This window comes from Thalia democratica, chromosome 1 (assembly GCF_965202585.1).
Source record: "Thalia democratica chromosome 1, ktThaDemo2.hap1.1, whole genome shotgun sequence".
Lineage (NCBI taxonomy): Eukaryota > Metazoa > Chordata > Thaliacea > Salpida > Salpidae > Thalia > Thalia democratica.
Window position 1 is genome coordinate 70,287,153 of NC_139165.1, and position 25,032 is coordinate 70,312,184.

General features: G+C 27.8%; 1 protein-coding gene across 3 annotated transcripts; it reads left to right on the forward strand.

Annotated features, from left to right (window-relative positions):
* Positions 1 to 1,338: 1,338 nt before the first annotated feature.
* On the forward strand, positions 1,339 to 23,134 carry LOC145828602 (dual specificity tyrosine-phosphorylation-regulated kinase 1B-like). 3 transcript variants are annotated; one of them, XM_082936374.1, is made up of 14 exons: positions 1,339 to 1,396; positions 2,865 to 2,915; positions 10,085 to 10,200; positions 13,258 to 13,374; positions 13,525 to 13,704; positions 14,194 to 14,341; positions 16,168 to 16,307; positions 16,922 to 17,068; positions 18,290 to 18,436; positions 18,997 to 19,143; positions 20,453 to 20,570; positions 21,204 to 21,362; positions 21,677 to 21,847; positions 21,960 to 23,134. In XM_082936374.1, exons 3-14 carry the CDS (start codon positions 10,129 to 10,131, stop codon positions 22,490 to 22,492), a joined length of 2,079 nt encoding a protein of 692 aa, XP_082792500.1. In that variant the 5' UTR covers positions 1,339 to 1,396; positions 2,865 to 2,915; positions 10,085 to 10,128; the 3' UTR covers positions 22,493 to 23,134. The 3 variants fall into 3 exon arrangements, with proteins under 3 accessions (XP_082792500.1, XP_082792487.1, XP_082792495.1); XM_082936361.1 differs by lacking the exons at positions 1,339 to 1,396; positions 2,865 to 2,915 and adding an exon at positions 7,693 to 8,136; XM_082936369.1 differs by lacking the exons at positions 1,339 to 1,396; positions 2,865 to 2,915 and adding an exon at positions 7,693 to 8,121.
* The last annotated feature ends 1,898 nt before the right edge of the window (positions 23,135 to 25,032 follow it).

Here is a 25,032-nt window from a genome sequence, read left to right on the forward strand (position 1 = left end):
ATAAATCAAACAAGATCATCAGTTGAACATAAAATCTGTAAAAATATTTATGTAAACATGCAAGAATGTAAATTAGGCTAAACTTAAAATAAAACTGGCATTTATGTGAACAAAACAAACAAAATAAAACTTAGTTTAAAATTACCAATTTAGAAAAAGCATAATATTAACAGGTAAGTTCATGTTAAGGTTAAAAAAAATACAAGCTACTTTTTAGTATTATAAAGTTAAAAACTTGAAACAAATAAACATACTAACAATTAGCAGCCTTTTAAAATTTTTGAACAAATACACTCTTTTAACTTCACACTAGAATGAATTACTGCTTTTACTTTTTGAAAAAAATTTAAGTATTATACTGTGATTAATTATAAGTTTTGCTTAAAAAATCTAATAGTATTATAAATTTGAAGCTTTGAAATTGGTTACTTTTATCGGTTTTAGTATTTACTTGTACAATTTAAAATAGGAATGTATTTATCAAATTTTCTGAAGTTTTAAAATAAAACTTAATAAAATGAACACATGAACATGTTATTTTAATACTTTTTACTAATGAAGTTTTCCGTCATTGTTGCTATTACCGTTTTCTCATAGGTACAGGTCATGCAGATTCTCTGAGGATTCCTTATTTCTCCAATGCAATGTAAAATATTCGAGTTAATGTTGTAATAAGTATTATTGCTTTTAAATTTCCAAATATATTTTGACAGTTTGGTGTCGTTTTCCTTGTGTACTTTCAAATCTCTAATATGGCCATATCACCTTGTTTTAAAAGGTCCCCCAGTCCTTCCAACATATTGCTTTATTTCTTTCTTTTTGTTTACCATATCTTTATAAGTTACATTCTTAGTGAGGCATAGGTTGTTATTTCTGCAATTGCAGAGTGACTCTTTTGAATTGTTTCTGTGTTAGTACTTTCAATTTTTTTATATTATTTAAAATTATTTATTGTGCCATCAAATTGAAAATTTTATATTACTCCTGCAACTATACAACAGCTTGCAATTATTTTTATTTATTAAACTGTTTAGACTGCTATTTTCTTTAAAACACTTGTTTATTAAGAGCATAGGTTATATAGTTTGCGCCTCCCATAAGGATCCTATTGCTGCCTCCAACTTTGACCGGCCATATCTCAAAATATATTATGAATTTTTATTATCTGTAAAAAGCATCTTGTAGCTTGGTAAAAATTAAATAAAATAAGACCAAATTTTGAAAAAAGTGTTGATTAAATTTTTGTTTAAAAACATAGTAATGTACTCTCTTTAAAAAATAAATAATAAACTATAAATAATAAACTATAAATGGTTTTGCAGGTATTTGTTAATTGTCTGTCATCTTAATTAAATTTTACTATTGAGAAAAAAGTTGCTAGGAGAAGTTCATTACAGTAAGTTAATTGCTATTGGTATTTTATTCAGTATGTTGTTTTCAAGTTTAACTTAACTTATTTAAGTTAATTTATTTTTATCTATTTACAAAAGAAAACAGATAAAGTATATTTTAAGCAGGGTTGCTAGGAAAGTCAGGAAAAATGAAAAAGTATGACAAAAGTCAGGAAATTTGACACAAACATGCTTAAATAAGAAAGTTTATTATCACTATAAACTGCATTTTGCTAATATTATTTTCCAAAAAATTTTGCTTTCACAATTTTTTTTCCAAGGTTTAATTGAATTTTTTGAATTAATTAAAGCCTTCTATGATCTCATGTGTGTATTTACTATGTGGTAGAGATACAAGTATTTTGCTTATAGAGATGTTTATTGCACATACATCTATCAAACACAGATGGTTCAAATAATGCAATGAATGTTATATGGTTGTATCCAGCAAAAGAACTGTTGTTTTAACCTGTATAAAATTAAGATTAAAAACTTCACATAATTTTAAGTCTTTTTTAAGTGTTTTAGCATTGGTCTTAATTAAGAATTTGATAAAAAAGCCAAGACAAGTCAAAAAGAAAAGTCAGGATATTTTTTTCAACTTAATCTGTGGCAACCCTGTTTGAGTTAAATTGTTTCCAAAATAAATAACTGTTTTTATTGTATGCTAAGATTTTTATCTCAAGTACACAAATACTTCATAAGTATCATACAGTTCTTAAACTGTACAAATAGTTAATATATTAATTTAATTATTGATAAATTTAAATATTGATAAGCTAAACTTGAAAAGATAGTACATAAGTAACTTTTTCATTGTTATAAATACTTTTTTTACACTTTAAAAAGTTTTAATTGTTATTTTATAATGATTAAATTTTTATGTAGTTTAAAAAAAGTTTTATATTAATGTTTTTGTATTTTTGTGCATTTGTTTGTTTCTATAATAGTTTTTGGTGTTTAAAATTAGGTATAAAACAGTGAATATTCGGTTTTAATTTTTTTTGTTGAGTTTTGTAAACTCAGTTTTTTAAGTAAAAAAATACAACTTTCTTAAACAGTTATAAACAATTTTTTTTTTCAAAAATGGGATTAATTGCACACTGGCTACATTAGAATTAAAGTTATAGTTAAACAAAGTTCATGTTTTGTAAAAAATATCTGTTAACCTGAAAACATACAAAATCTTTTACACTATAAGAAACATATGTCAGGTGAGATTAAAATCTTAAGTCAAGTCTAACTTGTAGTTTTTATAATTTTTTGTCTCAAAATATGTCATTATAATTTAAAATTTATTTTAAAAGTTTGTAAAATATAACTTATTAATTGTGTTAAAATATGTAAAGCATATGTATATAACAATTTAAAACATAATTAATTGTTAACATTTGAAAAAGGTTTCAACCATATTTTAAACTTTTAACTTAAACTTCTATAGAAGCTTTTTCAAAAAATATAATATTAATACAGATTCTAAGAAGTTTGATTTGATATAGAATTGAAGTAAAATTTAAAACAAAGGTAAGCTATCATTTTGATATTAAAAAAAACCTACAGTTTTTACATAACTACAAACTGTAAGTTAGTTTTCAGTATTGTAACAGTTTTCAGATATTTTTACACGTAGTTTTCATATGCTAATAATGTACAAAAAATAATAAATCTTTGTTTACATTATCAAAATAAGTGGTTAGTTTTGTTTTTATTGATACAACAGGGTTGCCAAAAAATATGGAATCCTGGAAAAACCTGGAGTTTGACAACTTAAGCTAAAAAAACCTGGAAAAACCTAGAATGTTAAACGACTTTTACATGTTAAGTAGTTCAATTTCGATTTGACACAAAAAGTCTATCGCATTGATAAAATTTTTTGTCATCATCATCAAAAAAAAAAAAAAAAGCTTTACTATGTTTTTCAATGTTGTTGTACTATTTAACACAGTTTTGTACCTTAAATTTAATTTTAGACTAAAAATAGACCCTAAAACTTGTAAATTTAGTACCTGGAGAAAAGTTGCCCAAAACATTTGGCAATCCTGGATACAAGCTGTCTGAGATTTATGTATGTTCTATTATTAAAAAAATTTTTTTTTTGTCTATTGTTGCTCTTTTTACTAATTTATTTAAATATTTAAATAAATAAAAAACGTTTTTTAAATTTGTTAATACTTTTTTGCTGTTTTAACAATGTAGCTAAATGTTTTTGATTTATTTTTAAATGTCTTAAGTATCTTTTTTGAATACTGTTTACTGTTAATTTACCTAAAGTAAATATGTGTTGTAGTTTTAGTAGTTAACCAGATGTATTTGTATTAATAGATTTTTATAATTTTCTTTTTATTAATACCTGCACATATAAATTAAAATCTACTTAAAAAATATTTTTCAATTTGTAAGTAGTATTTTTTAATTCTTAGATTGTGTGTTATTATTTTCAAAATACGTGTTATAAACAATTAAACTAGTTCTCTTATACATATAAAGAAATACCAAAATATAAGTATTGGGAACCAATGTCAAATGTATTTTAAGCCAACTTTTAATAAATAGTAAAGTTGTATCAATGTATTGTATTTCTATCATTTTGAATTGAACAAAACTATACTATGTTTTTATTATAAATCGCTTTTTATACACTACTCAAAGCTTCTGAATTATTAAATATTGGTGATAATTTAACTTTTTATAATTAAAGTGTGTGTAAGAGCAGACAGTTGTTTTTGATTTTGTTTGTTTTTACTGTTTAAGTTTGAGTCATTTGTGCATAGCAGCTGCACAATACGCTTTTATGTTATGTAATAAATTTGCTGGTAAATTAAAATTAAGTTTCTGAAAATTATTTTATAAGTGATAAACTTATGTTATAATTTTAAATATCTAAAATTTTTAATAATAACTTTGAATATTGAATCAATTTTTTCTTTTACAACTTTGTTTTGTTATGCTGATGTTGACGTATTTTACAGTTTCTATTGTAAATATCGTGAAACGTTTTTTAGTTCATGGTATATGTGTATTTAATGCATTTAAATATCTATTAGGAATAATTAATTATGCATGCAGCATTTCTTACAATAATTGCAATAAAATGTATTTTTGTTAGATTACTTGAGTTTATGAAATTGAATAATTAATCAATTAGTATTTCTATCTTTATCAAGTAAAAACTTTTTTATATGTTAATTTTTTATATGTAAATTTTTTATTATTTGTTAAAATGCTGCAAACTCGATATGTTTATTACTTAAATAGTTTTCTTCATTGCCATAGCTTTTGTTTCAAAGCTCAAAATAGATTGAACTTACATATTTCAATATGTAACTTAAGTTGAAATAATGTCACATCGGATCTCATTGTGATGCAACAATGATTGCGTCACGTCACTGAGCACGCCATCGAAAGGCGGCGAACTGTACTAACTCGATTACCTCATCGTTGAGCCACTCAGAAGAAAAACAATCCACTGCATAGGAGTGTGCTCGCCATCCAGCAAAGCTACCAGTCTATTGGATGAATTATTAATTGATTCATTCCAAGCCAAGTCTCTACACTCTCATCTCCACACAAATTCCATTCCGCGAATGCGTGTGCGCTTACGTCACCTTTTTATAAATTGCTCATTTTGTTTTGTTTTCCCGTGTGTCAATAATGTGTTACACCTTTCAGGAAAGTTTGCCACACCTTTTTTTGTTTGTAATATTAGCATTATTTTTTAAGTGATTATTGACATTTGAATCCATCACTTAAACTAAGTTTTAAATCAAAGTATACACCACTTTATTAGCTTTTTTTGAAGTCTAAAAATACATGCCCGTTTGATGTAAGGTTAAAGATTTACATGTAAAATAAAATGATGTTTAAATGATTTTTATGATTTAGATTTTTTAGTTGATAAAGTAATTTATAAGTGTTGTATATCTTAACGTTAGTTTCCTTCATTTTTTTGTTATTTATTTAATTTCGATTTTAACTGAATTGCTATGTAAATTTTAAGTTACCTTTAATCTAAAGTTGAGTCATTATGATAATAGATAAGCAGTCTCTTGACAATTGCATATCTGCTATAAACAATCTCTGGTTTATTTATAGCCGTAATTCTATTGATCACTTTTCTAAATTAAGTAACACTTCGTGCTTGCTGCACATTAAACTCTGACTCATTCTGTTTACACTTAAATGACCTTTATAAATAATTTCGCGATTAGTAATATTTTAACTCTCAATTTTTTTTTTAAACCATTTGTTATTTTTTTTATATTCTAAACCTTAAATTGTTTAAAGCTAATTTATCTGTTTTTTTTCTTAAGTTAATATAGAAAATATTTTTTATATTTAATATAAACGGTGAATTTTTGTGAGCAACAAAAAGCGCAAATATTTAGAACAACGGGGAATAACGCTCACAAGCTGCTTGTGTACATCAAGCACTTCAAATCATAATCCCCACACACAAGCCTAATCCGCGCGTCCGTACTCAAAAACTTTCACCTACGCAGCAGCAGCATAATCATACAAGCGGCAACGAGCGACGGTTTTGCCATAAAGTTATTGTTTGTCATCGACACAACGGTGCTTCTAAATTGTCTCCTGTGCAAAAATGAGCCAGCGCCTGTTAAAAAAACGAGAACAAAAAGTGTCGAACCCGCGCGCGCTTTTATTAAAATTTGAAATTTACTGCACGAAGCAGAAACTTAGCTCTCTGCTGCCTTGTAGCGGTTTGAAATTTTTGTATCATTATCAGCAAACTGTCGCCGTAAACCTGCAAATGCATTGGTAATTACGTAATTGAGAAATATTTCGTTTTGTCTGCTCCTTCCTTTTTCTCTTCATTTTATTTTTGTTTTAAGTCTGCAGCTTTCTGCTTTTTTACTGTCTGCTCTCCTTTAATGCTTATATTATGTTATTATTTTGACTTCTTAGAGATAAATATTTGACATTTTTGTTTGATTAACTAGCAAGATTTCCGTTTTGATCGTATTTTATTTCGAAGTTATTTTTAGAACTGATAAAAAGCAAAAACCTTAAATTTTATTTTCTCAAAAGTTATTTTTAAATAAGGAGGTGACTAAATAATTACACAGGTATTACTTATTTTAGTTTCAGCGATAGTCATAATATTAAAGGTATTTTTTATGTATTAAAGTTTAGAAATAAATATAAGACGAAGTTAAAAATATTGTTAGTAGACTGTTAAAAAAATAAAACTTAAATACAGTCTAGGATATATGATAGTATCATTATTACTTTTGCTTTTATTTAACAGAGTCATTTATATGTTTTATGTTTGTTGTTTATTCCGACAAATAAAATTAGTTAACTTTTAATAACTTTAACTTGATTATAAATCCATAGTAAAAATCAGTAAGCTGTAAAAGCAGATTATGGCTATTCTCAGCTAGTTTCTTAACATTGGAAATAAGAAAGTTCAACTCTATAAATGTGTCATGATAAATAAAGCGCATAGTTTGCTTTTTAAACTTGAACCTACCGCAAACCGTGAACTCAAATGCTAGCTTAGATTGAAAGATTCAAATTGTCATAGGCTATGCAAAACTAAAGTGTTAGATAATTCAGTTCTGCAGAGCAATTTACTGCGATTAGTAATGATTAAATAAACATTAAAATCATTTAAACAAACAAAAGTGGCAGTGTGCTAAACATGCACTTTGGTTTTGACATTATGTAAACTTATGTCCTAGCCACTAAGCTTTAGTCTGCTTAGTGTTATATTCATTCGTTTTAAAAATATTTTGTTGTTTTAATGACTTTCCAGCTTATTTAGTAATCTTTTTATTACTGTACTTCAAAAAAAAAAAGTAAATAAACATGTTTACTGAACTGAAAATAAATATTTATGATTAGAATTTAGGATTGCATTGATCAAAACTTATATTTTGAGAGACACGTATAGAGTTAATAGCCAAAGAGGAAATGTAGAATATTTTAAATGCATTAGTTATAAGTGCGCAATCAATATAGGAAACGTTATGACAGAAGTTTTGATGTTTTAAGTGGTTCAATATGTTTAAGTGGCTTTGTCTTTGTTAGTACTTCATTTCCTATTACAAATGCATAATTTTTACTGATTTGGTCAAAGTTAATTGTTCTAAAAATTATAATTAAAGTGTAATATAGGCTTTTGAAAATGAAATCCACTGTTAATAAATTTTTAACAGCATAATAATTTGATTGCATAATACGACACTCTATGGTAAATTACCAATTTCTGTGACTTATATGATTTTTGTTCATGTGTAAACTTCAACTTGTTTATTTTCTATTGTTGTTTTCAGTATTTTTTGCCATAACTTAAATTGCACCACCATGATCTCATCCACTCAGCACAACTACCAGCTCCGCAGCCTCAATCTCAACCAATCGGTGATGAGCAGCAGCAACTTGAAATCCAATCAGCACACAGCAACGCCACCGCAGCAGTGCGTCAACCGACCGCTGCCCTCAACTTACGTCAGTGGTCAGCAGCATCACCATGGAGACGCGTGGAACCCGGCGGTTTCACTCCCAAGTCACCAAGGATCGAACGGCGTTTGCAACGACCAGTTGTCGTGGAATGCTCTTTCCTTGTGCAGGATCGAGTGGTTCAACAGGCAAAACAACTTGCCGCCCAGCAACCTCGTTCAACGCCAACATAATTTGGTTAAAACTAACCCTTTTATTGCTTCTCCCATACCGTGGAACGCCAGCAAGGCCAATTTAAATCATGCAGGTGTCATTGATAAAGGTTTTGATTGCTCCAATAGTATATATTTTAAGTTTTTACACGAGCACCTTTTTGTTGATATTGTCTTGAAAAAAGCTTTTGTTTTATAATTTAATTCTAGCAAAATGGTTTTTATTGTCTTTGATTTTACTTGCAACAAATTATGTATATTTATATGTTAAAATTTACAAGGTTTGATGCAGCGAATTACCAAAGTAAAAATGAATTTGATAATTTTACAAATTAAAGTTGTACTTTTAAGAAACGGATTGAAAATCTGTTTATTTATTAAAAAACTTTTAAATTAATTTATTTCTGACAATATCTATTGTTATAGTTTTGCATGAATTATTTTTGTTTTCAAGCTGTTCTATTTATTATTTGCTCACATATATTGCGTCAATTATTTCTGTTACTTTGTATTTAATATTTTGTTTATAATGTTTTTAATCACATTGAATATATATTTATTACTGCCCTGTTAAATTAACTTTTATTTTATAATTATCATTTCTTATCATCTTATGTACAAGTTATATGTAGTAAAAAAAATTTTTTTATCTTATAATAGTCTAAACTAAAGAATATATATATTTAACTCTAAGTTTTCAACTATGGTTAGCTTCCGCTGTTAGTAACTTAAAAGTAACTAAAAGAAAAAATAGTTTATGGAATTGCTTTATTGCAAACCTTGACCTAGTTTTTTTTGCAAGTTTTGCTTAGCTTTGCTTAAAACACCTACTTCCTTTGTAATGTGTTTTTTTGCTAATATAATGCACGTTTAAGTGTTGTTTTACAAAACTTTTTGTTCTTATTGTTAAAAATAAGTGTATTGTCATGTCAATACAAACAAAAACTTTTATGTGGATTGTGGTTGAAGAAATCTTCTTAAAAATACGCATTCATCAAAAAAGAAATAAAAGTTTATACTTCAAAATTTAAATGGAGTTCTTAATGTCAGTTGTAAAACAGTTAAAATCCTCAACAGAATCTCTTACAGGTTTACCACACACTCTTGCTGTTTGAACTAACTTAGGCTAGTTTGAACTTATTGAATAACTTATAAAAACAAGGCAGACTCAAGTTAGTTCTATTTTCTAAGTAGCTCAGGTTAGTTTCTTTAAGTAATGAAATAAGATTAAGTTCATTCGTTTTCAGTATACTTTAACATTAAGTTTAAATCTATATTCCACATCTTTGTTTTTATTGTTTTTTGGTGTTAATTTTAAATTTTAGGTAAACTTTTTTGCTTATATAGTATTTTAATTAATTGCTAAGATTAAATTTTATGATAAAACATAAAAAAATTGATAAATAAAAAATTTAACTTATTGTTACATAGGTGTTGTAGCTTATTATCTTCTGTCATTTAATTATATATGTACTAAAATTTCTTTAATCGATGGTTTTAGTTTTTAAAATTACCCAAATGAAACTAAGTCCTGCTTTATAATAATAAGAAATAAACATGCTTACTCCCAATTCTGCATGTAATCTTGTCAAAATCTTTAATGTCTTGATCTTGTAAGGTTTTTAATGTATGTTTTATATTGTTTTGTAAGCATAGAATGTGAAAGAATGTATTTTAGTCGCGATCTTAGTAGTTTAAAAAAAAAAATAAATATATATATATAAAAGTAAAAGATAAAAAAGTAGTGCAGGAGGAAAAAATTCTGAAAGGTAATTATAAACTCTGGCTGATTCCGGACAGTTTCTAGTTACTCAGGCTATTTTTTGCCTGTGATAGTGGCATTACTGGTTTTGGTTCTACTTTGTTATCACTTTAAAGCTCGTTTCTCACATCTTTATTAATTCTTTAAAAAAAAACAAAAAAAAAGTTTCAATTCAAGTAGTAAAAATATTTTTCAAGTGTTTAAAATGTCAATTTTAATTTCCATATTAAGTTAAAAAAAGACTTTTTATAAATAAAAATCACTTTTAAATCACTGAAACCTTAATTTCTTTACAGAAAGCAACACACAGTACTGCAGACTACGACATCAACAATTGACTATGTCTCAACAGCAAGATCACAACAACTATCCTAACAATCCTCCCTACGTTTCAAACAGTGGCTCTAACCAGGTAAGCATTGAACTTACCTACAAGTAGGAAAGAAAAAAAAAAGACAATTTTAAACTATTAAAGTTGTTTTTAAAACAGCACTTAGCTATTAAAAACTTAATAGGACTTTATTATAAGTGAATTGAAAAAAAAAAGTACAAATTAAACTTTATGATTAAACCATTAATTGTTTTTGTGTGTATGTATTTTTTTATCATTGTGTTTATACTACTTAACTCCATTGATCTGAAAAATATTCCATATTTAACTAATAATTGTTAAAGATAAGTTTAAATACATTTCAAATCATAATTAGATATAATATGCAACTATTGAAAATGCAGCTTTTAGTTATTTGAATAAGTATCTTTTAGGACTGTACAGCACAGTTTTTTTTCAGTTAAGAACGTAATAATTTAAGAACTTTTTCCAATAGCAATAAAATGTTAAAAAAATTAACTCTTTGGGAATTTAAACAAGGATTTGATTTTTAAATGACTTTCAACTTAATAAGATATAACCTGAAAAGTTTTTAAAAGTACTGGGCGTATATCAATAATATAAAAGTTGTTTTCTGTTATTTGATTGTTTTTATAAGGGTATTGATATGTTCTTATTTCTGTCTGATTTTTTTTGTAAAAAACAATTAGATGTAGGCTGTAGTTAATTTAGATGTCCTATTTCTATTTGATCTTTTTTTATATATTTATTTGAAATACAGGAAACTTTTACTGCTTTAATAAATTTTAGAATATATTTTTAGGTTTAACTAGTCAAAGACTGCAAGATAAGTTTTATATTAGATTGCTTAGTTTTGGCATACAAAAACAAGACTACATGCTTGAAAAATCTGTATTATTTTACTTTTATGCAATTTATTTAAAAATTTAAGCAGTGATGTTGAATTTTATATTGAGAAGTAGTTTCTATAAGAAGCCTTTCTTAAGCTTAATTTAAAAAGTTGTTATTTTCTTTTTAAATGTTTATTAATGCTTGATATTTTAGTTAATTGTGATATTATTGGATTTATAAATAGTTTTTATAACTATTAAAATAGTTACAATAGTATTCAAACCATGTTAAAACATAGTATAATACATTTGTTATATTTGAATAAGTTTTAATTAATTTAGTAAAATACAAAAATAGACTCCAATTAATCTACTCTTTAAAAAAAAAATCATCTTGACTATGTTCAAGGTTTTTTATTAAACCATTATAACATTTTCAACATTAGCTTAGATAAGAATCAAAACTTCACACAACTCTGTACTTTGATACGTTTTAGATAAGTTGGGGAGTACATTTGCTAAGTAAACTTTTTTTAAACAAATAAAATACAAATTTATTTGTATAAATTTGCATCTAATTTCTTCTTATGAAAGCTTGGTAGAAATTAAAATTAAAACATTTGTGGTATAGAACTCTTATTTAATAACTGCATTTAAGATAGCCTTGTGTATCTTGGGTTCAAATAGGTTAAGTAAAATACTTTTTGTAACCATTCATGAACAACCATATAGATCAAGAAAAAACGCTTTAGCATATTGTTTACACTATATTAAATGAAGCACGTACATCTATTGTTTTATATTTTTTTAGTTAAAGTATAATTACTTTATCGGTTTCCTATTTTAACCATTTTCGTTATGGTTTTATTAATAACTGTTAAGTATTATTGCTAAACCAATAATTTTATATTAAAGTATTTATCTAAAACTCAACTTTTGCAAATCATACATTATTCAAATGATTCTTGAAACGAGAAATTTTTAGGCAAAAAAGTCAAGTTGGTATTTTAAGCTTTAAAGTTTGTTTTACCTTCATTTATAGAAACTAGTTAGTAGTTTAGTGTTGTGTGTATACTATATAATACCAGCTCCCTTTTTCAAGTATACAAATATTGATGTGCCTGATATCTTAATTTTAGTAATCAGTTTTACAAAAAAAGACTTAAAAACCTACTATGTATAGAAAAAAGTTAATGTTAGAAATAACTTTTTTTTTTAAATTTTGTATCTTGCTTAATCTCTTAATGTATTATCTAAGTTAACAGTTATTTTAATAAGATTTAAATTGTACTTGATATGTCAATTTCCAATTGCAACAAAAGTATACCAGGAAAACTAAACCATGCTATAGTTTTTTTTAGATTTTTTTTCATCTATTATATATCCCCCCTTTTCTATTACACCCTTCACTGGCTTTGAACCAACGACGTATTGTTTTGAACGCCGCTTTGTTACTGCTGAGCCATGGAGAAGTACACTATGTTTGGCGTTTTTGTATTTATATAACTCTGTGCGCATTTAAAAAACATGTGACTTTATTGTGTAACAAAATGTTTATTAAAACAAACTTTCACACAAACTGTTTTTATCGTTTGATTACCTGTTATAAAACATAAAGATATACACACTTTTTACTAATGGTTAAAAAATTACTACTTCCAAAATTTTACAGTTAAAAAATGTTTCTATAATTAGTTTTTTGAAGAGCCTAACTATTCTAAATATATATTAAAGTAATTTGATAACCACATTATTTTTAGCCTCATAACTATATATTATGAATAATAGTGAAATACGTTATCATGTTTGATTATTTAGGCGAAAAGGATCGCATTAATTTTAGAATTAATTTAATCAGTTTAAACGTAACTATAAAATCACTCTGATTAAAAAGTATTGAAGATGAAAAAATAGTTTGTCATAATAATAATTAGTTGTTACTGTTGATTTATATTTTGGATTTTTTTGCTAAGATATAATTATAGACATATATTTTTTAACTTTGTTTACTATGGTTACAAAAACAATATCCGTTATCAAAAATATTACAATTTGTTAATTGTTGTTATTCATATCATATGTAAATTATAATTTCATGCAGCATATCTTTATAATTGGCTTGAATGGTTTTACATTAAAAAAATTAACAAATTAGTATATGAGTACATCTTATTAGGATCATAACAACTTTTTCTTTGTTAAACAACTTTACCTAAGTTTTAAAAGATCTTCAAAGACTTTTTACTCCAAAAATTTTTTGTAGCCCTTTAAATCAATATTTTTTCAGGTCGAAACACAGACTTCAGCGCAAACGCAGCAGCCGTATCCGTGCAGAAATCCCAAAGACGCTCCGTTTCGGAAGCTGTCTGTCGACCTGATAAAAACTTACAAGCATATCAATGAAGTAAGTTGACTCATTAAAAAGTTCAAAATATTAAACAAATTTACCCCAAAAATAGTTTTAATTATCAACTGTAATGGCATAATTTTTTTTATAGTTCAGTTGTTTAACAATAATTTTTATCTAGTTAAATTTTTTCTATTTAATTCAAAGGTATACTACGCAAAGAAGAAGCGGAGGGCGGCACAGCAGCAGGAGGAGCAGGTGCCTCCGAAGAAGGTGTACAACGACGGTTTCGACGACAAGAACAACGACTACATTATCAGGAACGGGGAAAAGTGGATGGGAAGGTACGAGATCGACTCGCTCATCGGAAAAGGATCGTTCGGACAGGTAAAAACGCGTTTACAGTGGTACAAGAATTTTTAGCTTTTTTTTTAATGTATATAAAAAAATTAAATAGGTTACTGCAAGCCTTATTTTATTATAAATAAATCACAAATGACATTAATAAATTTTTAAATAACATCAAGCCTACAACGGGAATTATAGTAAAACATTTAATATAATAAAATAATTTAGTTCCTACAATCAAATTTTATTTTACTGTTTTAACTCCCAATAACATTATGTAACTAAAATTTAGATAAACAGATATGTAACATTTTTTGCTTCTCTTTTTAATTTGTAATAATAGTGATTCATAGTTTAAATTTATCTAAAACTAGTTGGTATGTTTTTAAGTCTAAAATAAAGATGAAGATTTTAATATTTATGTTGTTTTGAAAAAAACTAATTTACTTACGTTTTTAAAAAAACTTCATGTTATGATGATGTTTTATAGACAATAAAGATTTTAATAAAGTAAAATGTTTAATAAAGGTGGTAAAAGCTTACGATCACGAAGAAAAAGATTACGTTGCCATAAAAATTGTGAAAAACAGAAAGGCATTCTACAAGCAAGCCCTTATAGAATTTAAATTACTAGAACACATGAATAAGTTTGACAGCGAAAACAAGTACTATATAGGTGAGTTATTTTTTTATAACTTTTCTGACTGTAGGTAATTTTTTTTAAAGATTATTTTGATTTTTTAAATTGTGTATAAAAATTTTAGATTTTGAAAAAATAGGTAGGCTTTTACTTTAATAAAGTAAAATTGCGTATTATACCAATAAAAAGTATCTGTTAAAAGTATATCTTTAAGTATCTGTCTTTAAGTATCTGTTCGTAAGTATCTGTTCGTAAACTCATTATTAAGTTTTTTCCAGATTTGTAGTTGTAGGTTTCTAAAATCTTGAAGGATTGAAAAATAATCTATGAAGTAATAAATATCATTTATTATGAAAAAGTAATTGGTTGTTCTGCAGTTCATGATTGTTTTCAGGGTTACCACAAAACCTGGAATCCTGAAAAAACCTAGAATTTGAAAAAAAAAAAGACCTGGAAAGGCCTAGAATTTTGAATAAAAATCACTATAAAACCCGGAAAAGTCTGAAATTTTTAACAATCTTTACATGTTAAGTAGTAAAATATTTATTTTAACGCGAAAAGTATAAATGTAATGTAAATATTTTATACAACATTAATTAAACAAAATTTTATTTGTAAAACTCAGTTTCACCCTTTAAGGGATCTTCAGTTACAATTTATTGTAAGTGAAGATCCCTTAAAGGTTGAATCTGAGTTTTACAAATTAAATTTTGATTAATTAATGTTGTATATTTGTCTCCTTATTTTAAAATAAGTTGAGAACTATTTTTGTTCAATTTAGAACCTCAAATATAAATCTGTAAATATTTTATAGATAAAATTTTTTTGTCTTCATCAAAGTTTTTTTTATTAAAAGTAGCTTTACAGTATTTTTTTTCTCTGTTGTTATACTACTTAACACAGTTTTTCACCTTAAACTTAACTTTAAACTAAAAATTAACCCAAAAACGTGTACTTACAAAAACCTAAATTAAATTCAGAAACCCTGGAAGAAATTTCTCAAAAACTAGTGGCAGCCCTGTATTTTGTAGCATTTGTTAATGAGCTTGTTTTCATATTTATTTTAGCTTCTAATAAGTTCATTACACACTTATGTACATGTTTTTCAGTCGTAGATTGCAGATGAATGTAACAGAAGAAATTTAATTCGTTGTCTAAAAGCTAGAATTTAAGAACATATTTATAAGAGTACAGTGCATTTTATAGAAACTGAAGTAAATACGAAAATAAGATCATTATTAAATGCTACTAAACAATTATCAATTGCTAAAAATAAAAAAAAACACCTGCTTGGTTAAGTGATCTATTAAATTTAAAATATAAAAACAGCTTAGAAAATTTACAAATACAGAAAATTATGCTTGATACATCTATTTTGACTAAAGACAGGGTTGCCACTTTACCTGGAAACCTGGAAAAACCTTGAAAAACCTAGAATTCGACAATTTAGGTAAAAATAACCTGGAAAAACCTGGAATTTGAGAAATTTTGAAAAAACCTGGAATTTTTAATAATTTTAACATCTTCAGTACTAAAATTTCAATTTGACACAAAAAATCTATCATATAAATAAGAGTTTTTTGTCATGATCAAAAAAATTTTTATTAAAAAACACATTTAAAGTAACATTACAGCATCTTTTAAATGTTTTTGTACTATTTAACACAGTTTCTTTTATAGAAATTAACTTAAGACTAAAAATAGACCCAAAAATGTTTACTTTTAAAAACCTGGAAGAAATTTGGAAAACCTGGAAAAAATTTTTAAAAAATGAGTGGCAACCCTGTAAAGAAAGCAGTTTATTTTTAAAACTTAAAAAACAATTTGTTTTAATCCTGTTAGAATTAATGACAAATAAACAGTTCGGTTGAAACGTCACTTTCACTTCCGCAATCATCTGTGTCTCGTGTTCGAGTTGCTGTCATTCAATTTGTACGATCTCTTGAAGAACACCTGCTTCAAGGGAGTCAGCCTCAATCTTACAAGGAAATTTGCTACACAAGTATGTTTTACATTACGCATCATCATAAAAGTTTTAATTAATATTTTGATTACTTTATAGAACTTTAAGTGAACTAAAACTTATTAGTAATAATAAAGTAGTTTGAAAGTTCCTAAAATAAATGATTACCTTCTGTTTAAAGTTCGATTTTCTTAAAAGATTACTAGTTTTCTGAATCAAATTTCATAAAATATTTGTTTTACTATAACATTTTTACAGGACAACAGTAATTAAAAATAATTTTTTGTAAGAAAATTAAATCGTTGTATATTAGTTAAAGACAAAAAGCACTAAAACGAAAAATGATTGATTAAAAATATCTACTGTAAAAACTTTTATATCATTCTTATTTTGCTACAAACTGAAGTATACACTTAGGTATATGCAAATCGTTAAATTGCTCAGGAAAAATGAGCGTTTGCATATTACCAAATTGTAAATTTTTGTAAATTAATTATTTTGTGCAAGGTACTTCAATGTGCAAAACAAATTTTTTTGAGTTCTTACACTGCAAATACACACATGATGTTTATTAATAATACTTTTAAGTTTAAATAAATGAAAAAATTAAAAAGAAATTCGTCTTTTAACATAAAACATATTTTTTTCACCAGTTGTGCACCGCCTTGTTGTTTCTGTCGTCGCCCGAAATCAACATAATACACTGCGATCTGAAACCGGAAAACATTCTGCTGTGCAACCCGCGACGAAGCGCCATCAAAATAATTGATTTTGGAAGTTCCTGCAGACTCGGTGAAAGGGTTGGTGAAAACAAGCTTTATATATATCAAAAGCTTATTGTTTACTCTTGTATTTTGGTTGTGTTTTCTCTAATTTGAAGTTTGATATCGACATTTTTTAAGTATAGATTTTCATCAAAATTATTTTTTTAAATATAAAGTTTATTGCTTCAATGTTATGTTGAAAGTTATATTGTTGTGTTTTTTTTCTCTTGTTATCTATTTTAATTGTAATGTACTTAAGCAAATTGTTTTGATTAATTGTAAAAAAAATAAACACTGAATGTCTTGCTAACTTTTATATTTTAAAGATCTCTTCGTCATAGGTTTTTTATGACGTATGTTATGTATAGGTAATAAACTAATGACGTTTTATTATTTAACAAGTAAGTCATTTTTCAATCATTTTATAACATGCATAATTAATTAAGAACTTAAAAAGTATTTAGTTGTGCAAAGTTTTAGTATTTTCGACTTATTGTTATTTAATTTTGATTTAGTTTTTATACAAGAGTCACATATAATAATATTTTTTATTTAAATAGACTAATATGATAATCTATTCCGGCATCTTAATTTACTTTTTTTTTTTGATCATGTTTAGAATTATCTCGTAAATTTTTAATCAATACCACCATGAACCCATCTAATTGAACGTTATGCAATTTCGAGTTCAATAAACAATGTATTTGTTTATTTAGGATAATTGTTTTTAAATGTTTTATTTATAGCTGAACAAATAACTAAATCCATTTTAGTCCTGTTTTAAATGTTTGCAATAAATCATTATATAGCGCAAATTTAAAGTATATATTTCTAAATTTGTGTGAAATTATTACAATGACTCTTTAGTTAATAATTTATACATTGTTTAATTTTTCTTTATTTAATTTCACTATGCTGTTTTTATTTTTTTTAAGCCAACACAATAAAAATTTATGTTATTGAATTAGAGATAACTTTAAAAAAAGTAAAAATATTTTCCTCAAAAGTAATCTCCTTACAAAATACATTTATTTTCAATTTACTCTAATCAACAACAATGCATAATGACAAAGCATTGAACTTACACCAAACAAATAAACTAAACTCAAAAGCTTATATCAAGTTCTGATAATTCTAACAATAGATACAGATTTGATTTATTTACAAAGAACACAGCATTTTGTTTACATTTAAACAAACAATTACTATTATTTTCAACTTTCTTAACTTAGAATTTAACACTTGTTTACAATGCAGATATACCAGTACATACAGTCGAGGTTCTACCGAAGCCCCGAAGTTCTTTTAGGAATCCCCTACGACCTGGGAATCGACATGTGGTCGTTGGGGTGCATACTGGTGGAAATGCACACCGGTGAACCCATATTCGCCGGTTCAAACGAGGTTAGCTGGTTTTCAGTTTGTTTATTATTGAAATGTTTAATAAAAAGTATGTCAGTTATTTGCTTTAAAAATTCAGATTCTCCTTCTCTGTAAAGAAATGAGATAAATTTGTATAAGTTTTGTAGCAATTTGTAGAAGGAATTTTATTAGTTATACACAGGGTTGCCACAAAACCTGGAAAAATGTGGAATTTGACAATTTAGGCTAAAAAAAACTGGAATTTGAGAAATTTTGGAAAAGACCCTGGAATTTCAAACAATTTTAACATGTTAAGTAGTAAAATTTTGATTTGACACGAAAAATCTATCATATAGATAAAACTTTTAGACATCATCTAATTTTTTTTTAAACATATTTAATGTAGCTTTACAGTATCTTCTAGTTGTTATTATACTACTTAACACAGTATTAACCTTAAACTAAAGATAGACCCTAAAACGTGTACCTTTAAAAATCTTGAAGTAATTCAGAAAACCTTGAAGAATTTTCTTAAAAACCAGTGGCAAACTTGTATACAGCTTTATTTAAGACATAGAATTAATGAAATTTTTTCGTAATAGGAGGATCAGATGAACCGAATAGTTGAGGTTTTGGGTATTCCCCCAAGACAAATGCTGGAAAATGCTCAGCCTCACAAAGTGAGAAAGTTGTTTGAAAAAGACACCAACACCGGTGAATGGAGAGTGAAGAAAAACCAAGATAAACAAGTTGGTTTTCTATCTCTGTAAATTTTTTCATTTCCTATGTAATTTTTTCTTTTTAGTTTATACTATTTATAAATTTTATGAAATTGTTGTTTATACATAAGTAAACTTTTCAAATTTTAAGGTTTTTACGAAGTTATACAGTTGATGAAAAAAGTGTTTTATTTGCTACAAATAGTTTAATTTACACCTTTTATAGGATTTTCTATTTAATAAATTATTTTATATTGAGTATTTGATACAGTCATACTTAATACGTTTTTTACATAATTTTTTATTTTTTGTTTATCAGCACAAATTATTCGGCTGAATTAACATTAATATTTTGTTTTGATAATTACTTTCGAATTAAAATGAAACAACAAGTGCTGGATTCTAATTGCTTTGTAATTACACATTGAAAAGTTGACACAGTTTAAAGAAAAACTGCAGTTTTACTTCCCCTTACGAGCTTAATTGAGTAATTGTCATTTACGCGTCAGCAATTACAGTTGCATGTGTAGCATGAACAAAATGCACATGCAAACATCGTAAGTTGAAAGTTTATGACATTTCATGGAAAGCCATTGCAACAAATGAAATGGTGGGCCGTGGGAAAATAGGCGCGATTAATTTTGTTTATTTGTTGCAATTTACGCCAAAAGTCGAACAAAAAGCCAGCATCCATTGAATTGTGAACGTGCGGTGTCATGTTGGAGCTGCTTATTATATTGCGCTTGGCGAGAATTGAATTTTTGAGGTTGAATAGAATTCTCGTGCAAAGCTTTCTCAATATATCCACTGTCGAAACGTTACATAAGCTGGTGTAAGTGTCGAATGCAGCACTTTGATTGCAACCTTGTTCAAAGAAAGCTTTGAAGTTTGGTTTGCACTGTGATTGATTTTCAAATTTTTATATAATTTTGTAATACGACTGCTGAATAAAAATGCAACAGCGTTTATTTTTATCCCTAAAAGCAGTTCAAGTTGTATAAAAAGCTACTTGTTTCCTGTTTTTTAAGTTGTATGTTAGTTTTTGATAAATTATGCATGTTACATGTACTTTTCTTGTAGTTGAAGTTTTATAAATAAAAAATAACATCGTTGTATTTTTGTTTTTACAATTGTTTGACCTTTTCTTATATTCTATTTTTATATGTGTTATAAAAATAATTTACCTCTATTTTCGTTAGAGTATACAATTATAGTTTTAATTTTTTTCATACTATACTGTAAATCAATTCATACTTTAAACTTTGTAACGAAAATTTTGATACATCATTTATTAAACACATTAACACCTTCATGCATTTGTAAGCAATATTTGTTTCAGTACCGTGACCCGGGAAGCAGGAGGATCCACGACATCCTCGGAGTTGAAAGCGGGGGTCCCGGAGGCAGGAGGTTGAATGAGAGCGGCCACTCCGAACAAGATTACCTCAAGTTCAAAAGTTTGTTAAATTTCTATATTTTCCTGTGTAAAATTTAAAAAGCATGTACTTTGTTTAACAAGTTTTTTTTTAAACGAATCTCAATATAAAAATATGTTTTTAGTTTTTAAATACCTTAATACATAAGTTATCAAGTATGAGCACAAATACGTTGCCACATTTTAGTGTGAGATAAGAAACTTTTTAACTGTTACTTTTTTCGCGACGAGCCTATCAAACACCTTCGCTTAAACTTTGCAAACTCAAGACTATCGAACTTCTTGAAGTTGAAGTTTTGTTTGCTCAGTGATATCGTTTATACACAAATATTTGTTTCTTCATCGCCAAACTTTTAACATGTGTTGTTTAGTTTGCTTTTATTTTAAGGATGTATTAAGATTTTCGGAAGTCCTGCCCAAAACTGTCACCTTTAATATAAGAAGCTTTTATTTTGAAAATCATAAGTTTATAAATTTCATTAAGTTTTATAAACAAAAAAAATTAAATTTATGTATCATACTATTTGAAAAACAACATAAGAGTTTAACTTTTAACCCGCATTCGAAGTAATTATTGCGTCACAATTAGCCCCGCCTCCTCGCTCTAAGGCATGCAAAGTTCATGACAAATGTAACAACAAGCAACTTTCTACAGACTTGATAGTTCGCATGCTCACTTACGACCCAAAAGAGCGGATAACCCCCTTCTTCGCACTCCAGCACTCGTTTTTCAAGAAGACAGCCGACGGGTCCACCAACACCAACAACCAGGCCGGAAGCCCCCAGCAACCTCAACAAATTAACAACGACTCTCGTTAGTTGCAATTATAAATAAAAGTATTGATTTTTAAGTTTTCGTTGTATATATTTTGATTATCTTAATGTTTTTAGCTAAGCCAAAATATATTAATGTTATTAGTGTTAATGTTTCTGATAAATATAACTTTAAAAAGTTAATTGTGTTTTTTGACCTAAAATTATTTTACCATTTTTTGTTAAATTCATTTTAATGCTTATAACAGACTCCTTAGCTTAACGAAAAGTTTTTCTTTTACATAATCACTGAACTTCAAAAGACTAACACCAGATAATTATACTGTGATTTAAACTTTTAAATATTTTCTTCAGCTTCCGGCTCGCACAGTTCATCGAACAGTGGAAATTCAAACCATCGAGCGAGGTCGGATCCTCAGCAGCACTCCAATTACAAACCCTCGTCGACCTCTCAATCAGCCAATAACAAGGACCCCAGGAACAAGAAAATTTCCTTAGAAAATTTCGCCCAATCAACGCTGCACAGTTAGTTTTTTCACTTAAAATTAAAAGTTGTTATTTATATTAACAGTTAATTAAAATTATTATTTTCAATTAGTTGTAAGTTTAAATGAAACAATTTCATGCATTTATTCAGGTCACCACGCGTCCGGCAGCAGTCACGTGACTTCGTCTCCCCGGCAACAGTCGTCAACGAAGCATCACCAGCAGCAACCCTCCTCCTCTTCCTCCTATATGACGTCATCCTCCTACAAGCAGCCCCCCGGCAACCGCCTCGTTTCCCAGCAACAACCTCCGCAGCAGCCCTCCAACAAAATTCCTCCTCACAACTCGTACGCCATGATGGACCTCAACCACCAGATAATGGGACTTCCCCCACACGGATACCAGCTTCCTCCGGCCGTCCACCACATGACCAGGTCCGCCACCCACCATCACCACCAGTACCTCCCCAACGACCACTCCATGCTGCGTAGCAACCTCCAACCCTCTGCTGCCTCTATACAGCTCCTCCCCTCCCCGCTACAGCCCCCCTCCATGGACGTGCCGCCTCCAAGCCAGCAGCAGCGGCATCACGATTTCCATGGCAACCAGCCGACGACGTCGTCAACGCAACACGACTCGCCGATGACGGGCGTCCAGGTCCAATCACCAGTGCTGCCGTCGTGACCTCTGTGACGACATAATCAAGATTTCCGGAGGTGCTGCGAGGCCGTCGCCTCTACGGCGAAGGTAGAAATGAAATTGTGACGGTGTCAATAAATACTTCGGGGTCAAAAAACAAACAATAAAATTGGGGAAGTTTCCGTCCGGTGATGCAAGGTTGCTATACGAACGTTTTTTATTTTGTAAATATTCGACGCTGGTCCGGTCGAGACTGGTTTTTTGTTTTTATTTCGTTTTATTTTCGAAAACACTTTGGTCGTGCTCCCGTATCTCAACATGTCTTGCCCCAAATGCAAAACAAAACGTACATGTTTACAATATACAAAAATTATACTAATCAATTTAAACCCACGTACAGAAAAGTTTCACTTTGATATTATTACAAACAGTGCTCGTGTTAATTTTTGACTTATTTTGAATATTTATTTAAAAGTTTGGGTGCCCGAAACTTTTATACATTTGTGTTTTTGACGTTTGAAAGTTTGAGTTTTTATTTTGTCAATCTTTTTCGTTCATACCAAGTTATGTCTACTACATTAAAAGCGTTTCTGTTAAACAATTTTGTTTTAATCAAATTCAGAGCATTAATTTTTGAAATTTTTAAATGCAAGACGAATTTGAGTTGCTAACTTATTTAAAAAAATACCGAGGGTAAATTTTTATTTTATTAGATATACTTGTTGTTGCATTTATGCTACTATTTTTCGTCAATAAATTTTCATTAAAAACTACCTTTCTTTTTAATCTGAAAAAAGATTCAAGGTAATAACTTTACAAATTTATGGCTTTAGTTGTTTAAAACAGGTTTATAATTTAAACTGTTTTATTCATTATTACATATTTAAGTTAAACGCAATATTGACTGATTTTAGAAAGTTTTTAATATAGTTAATTTAGATTTTAGTTTCATGAGTTTTTAAGTATTCCAATTTATTTTTATTTAGGATTTAAGAAATAGAAAAAAATCTTATTGAAAGCAGCACATTTGACATTTTTTGATTCTCCATAAACAAATTTTTATAATACTGTTAATAATAGTAAACCTTGTATACATGTAAAATTTACTACCAATTATTTTAAGAACTTAATGTTTCGATTTCGAATATAGTTAGTTGCTAGTTTTTAATTTTATAAGTAAAAATCAATATGTATACTGATATAAAATACTAAGCTGTTATATAAAGTCAATGATGAATACATATTAAAACAACAATTTAACGTTGATAAGGGTTTTGATCAAAGTGCAATTGTCCCTGTTCTTTCTGATACTTTCTGATAGACCAAATAATTGTTTTTGTTAAATGAATCTTGTAGAAAATAAATGTCTTGATAATTAGCTTTTTTATACTTCTTTAGAATACAAATTTCAACTAGTTCTTAATCCTTGATTATTTCAAAGGCAAGGAAGTGGAATAATAGTTATGTGCAGTTTGGTTTTACTTGCACTGAAACAATTCAAGGCCTGCAAAACCGCAATGCATGTTTTATAATATTGTATTTTTAAACGAAAACTTGAAGCTATCTAAGTTGCGAAGACACTTTAATAACCGATATGGTGGAGCAGATGTTTCAGGTCATGATGTTGAATCCTTGAAAGAAAAAAATCCGCTTTTAATCTCAAGGAACACTTCTAAAATTGTGTTTTGTATCTGCTGTCATCTGCTTTTAACGGCTTCATACCATGTGGCGTATAATGTATCCAAATCCAAGAAGGTCCATACAACTGCTGAAGAGGTGATAAAGTGTATTATAAATGACAAAAAATGTTTTTGGAAAAGAAGCTTCAAAATTTTTTGAATTAGTGCTGTATTCAAATAATATTTATTAGAGTCAAATTAGTGATTCAAGTTCGGATATTTTGGACCAGTTTATCGCTGATACCAAAGCTAGTCGCTTAAGATATCTCTCCAGTTGCTCAAAATAACCAATGTCGTAAATTGCATTTAACTGATTGCATTATTGAGATATGTGCATGATGGTACCATAGTGGAAGATTTCTGATTTTGCGAAGATCCGCCAAAGCAAAAGACATCGTCCAACGTGTGAAGATTTTTTTTTCCAAAACATGACCTAGACATCTAAGTTATTGGTTCTGTGTGTACTGACGGTGTTGGGAAATAAGTCGGGTTTTTTGCTTTGTTAAAACAGGTTATTCCGGACTTGAAGGGTACTCACTGTTTTTTTCATCGATATGCTTTAGCCGTAAAAACATTGCCCTCGAAATTGAAAAATATCCTTAAAATTTCTGTAAAGACCATCAACTTGTTTAGAGGTCGTGCTCTAAAATCTAAATCACCGCCTTTTTAAGTTGTTGTGTCAAGATAACAGTTAAGAACATCCAGTTTTACCTTTATATACGGAGGTCCACTGGCTATAACGTGAAAGGGCTTTCACGCACTTTTTTGAATTGCGAAACAAAATCAAAGCTTTTCTTGACCATGAAACGTGACTATGACCATGCCAAAGAAATTGAATCAAAAGAATTTAATCAAATACAAGCTTATTTGAGTGACATTTTCAGTCGTATGAACAACCTGAGTGTT

What these genes read in the sequence shown, in the direction of transcription:
- LOC145828602 (XM_082936361.1), top strand. Translation starts at nt 7,719, where the DNA reads ATGATCTCATCCACTCAGCACAACTACCAGCTCCGCAGCCTCAATCTC. An exon ending in TGCAGGTGTCATTGATAAAG is followed by an intron (nt 8,137 to 10,084) that starts GTTTTGATTGCT and finishes ATTTCTTTACAG; the next exon opens with AAAGCAACACACAGTACTGC. An exon ending in ACAAATTAACAACGACTCTC is followed by an intron (nt 21,363 to 21,676) that starts GTTAGTTGCAAT and finishes TATTTTCTTCAG; the next exon opens with CTTCCGGCTCGCACAGTTCA.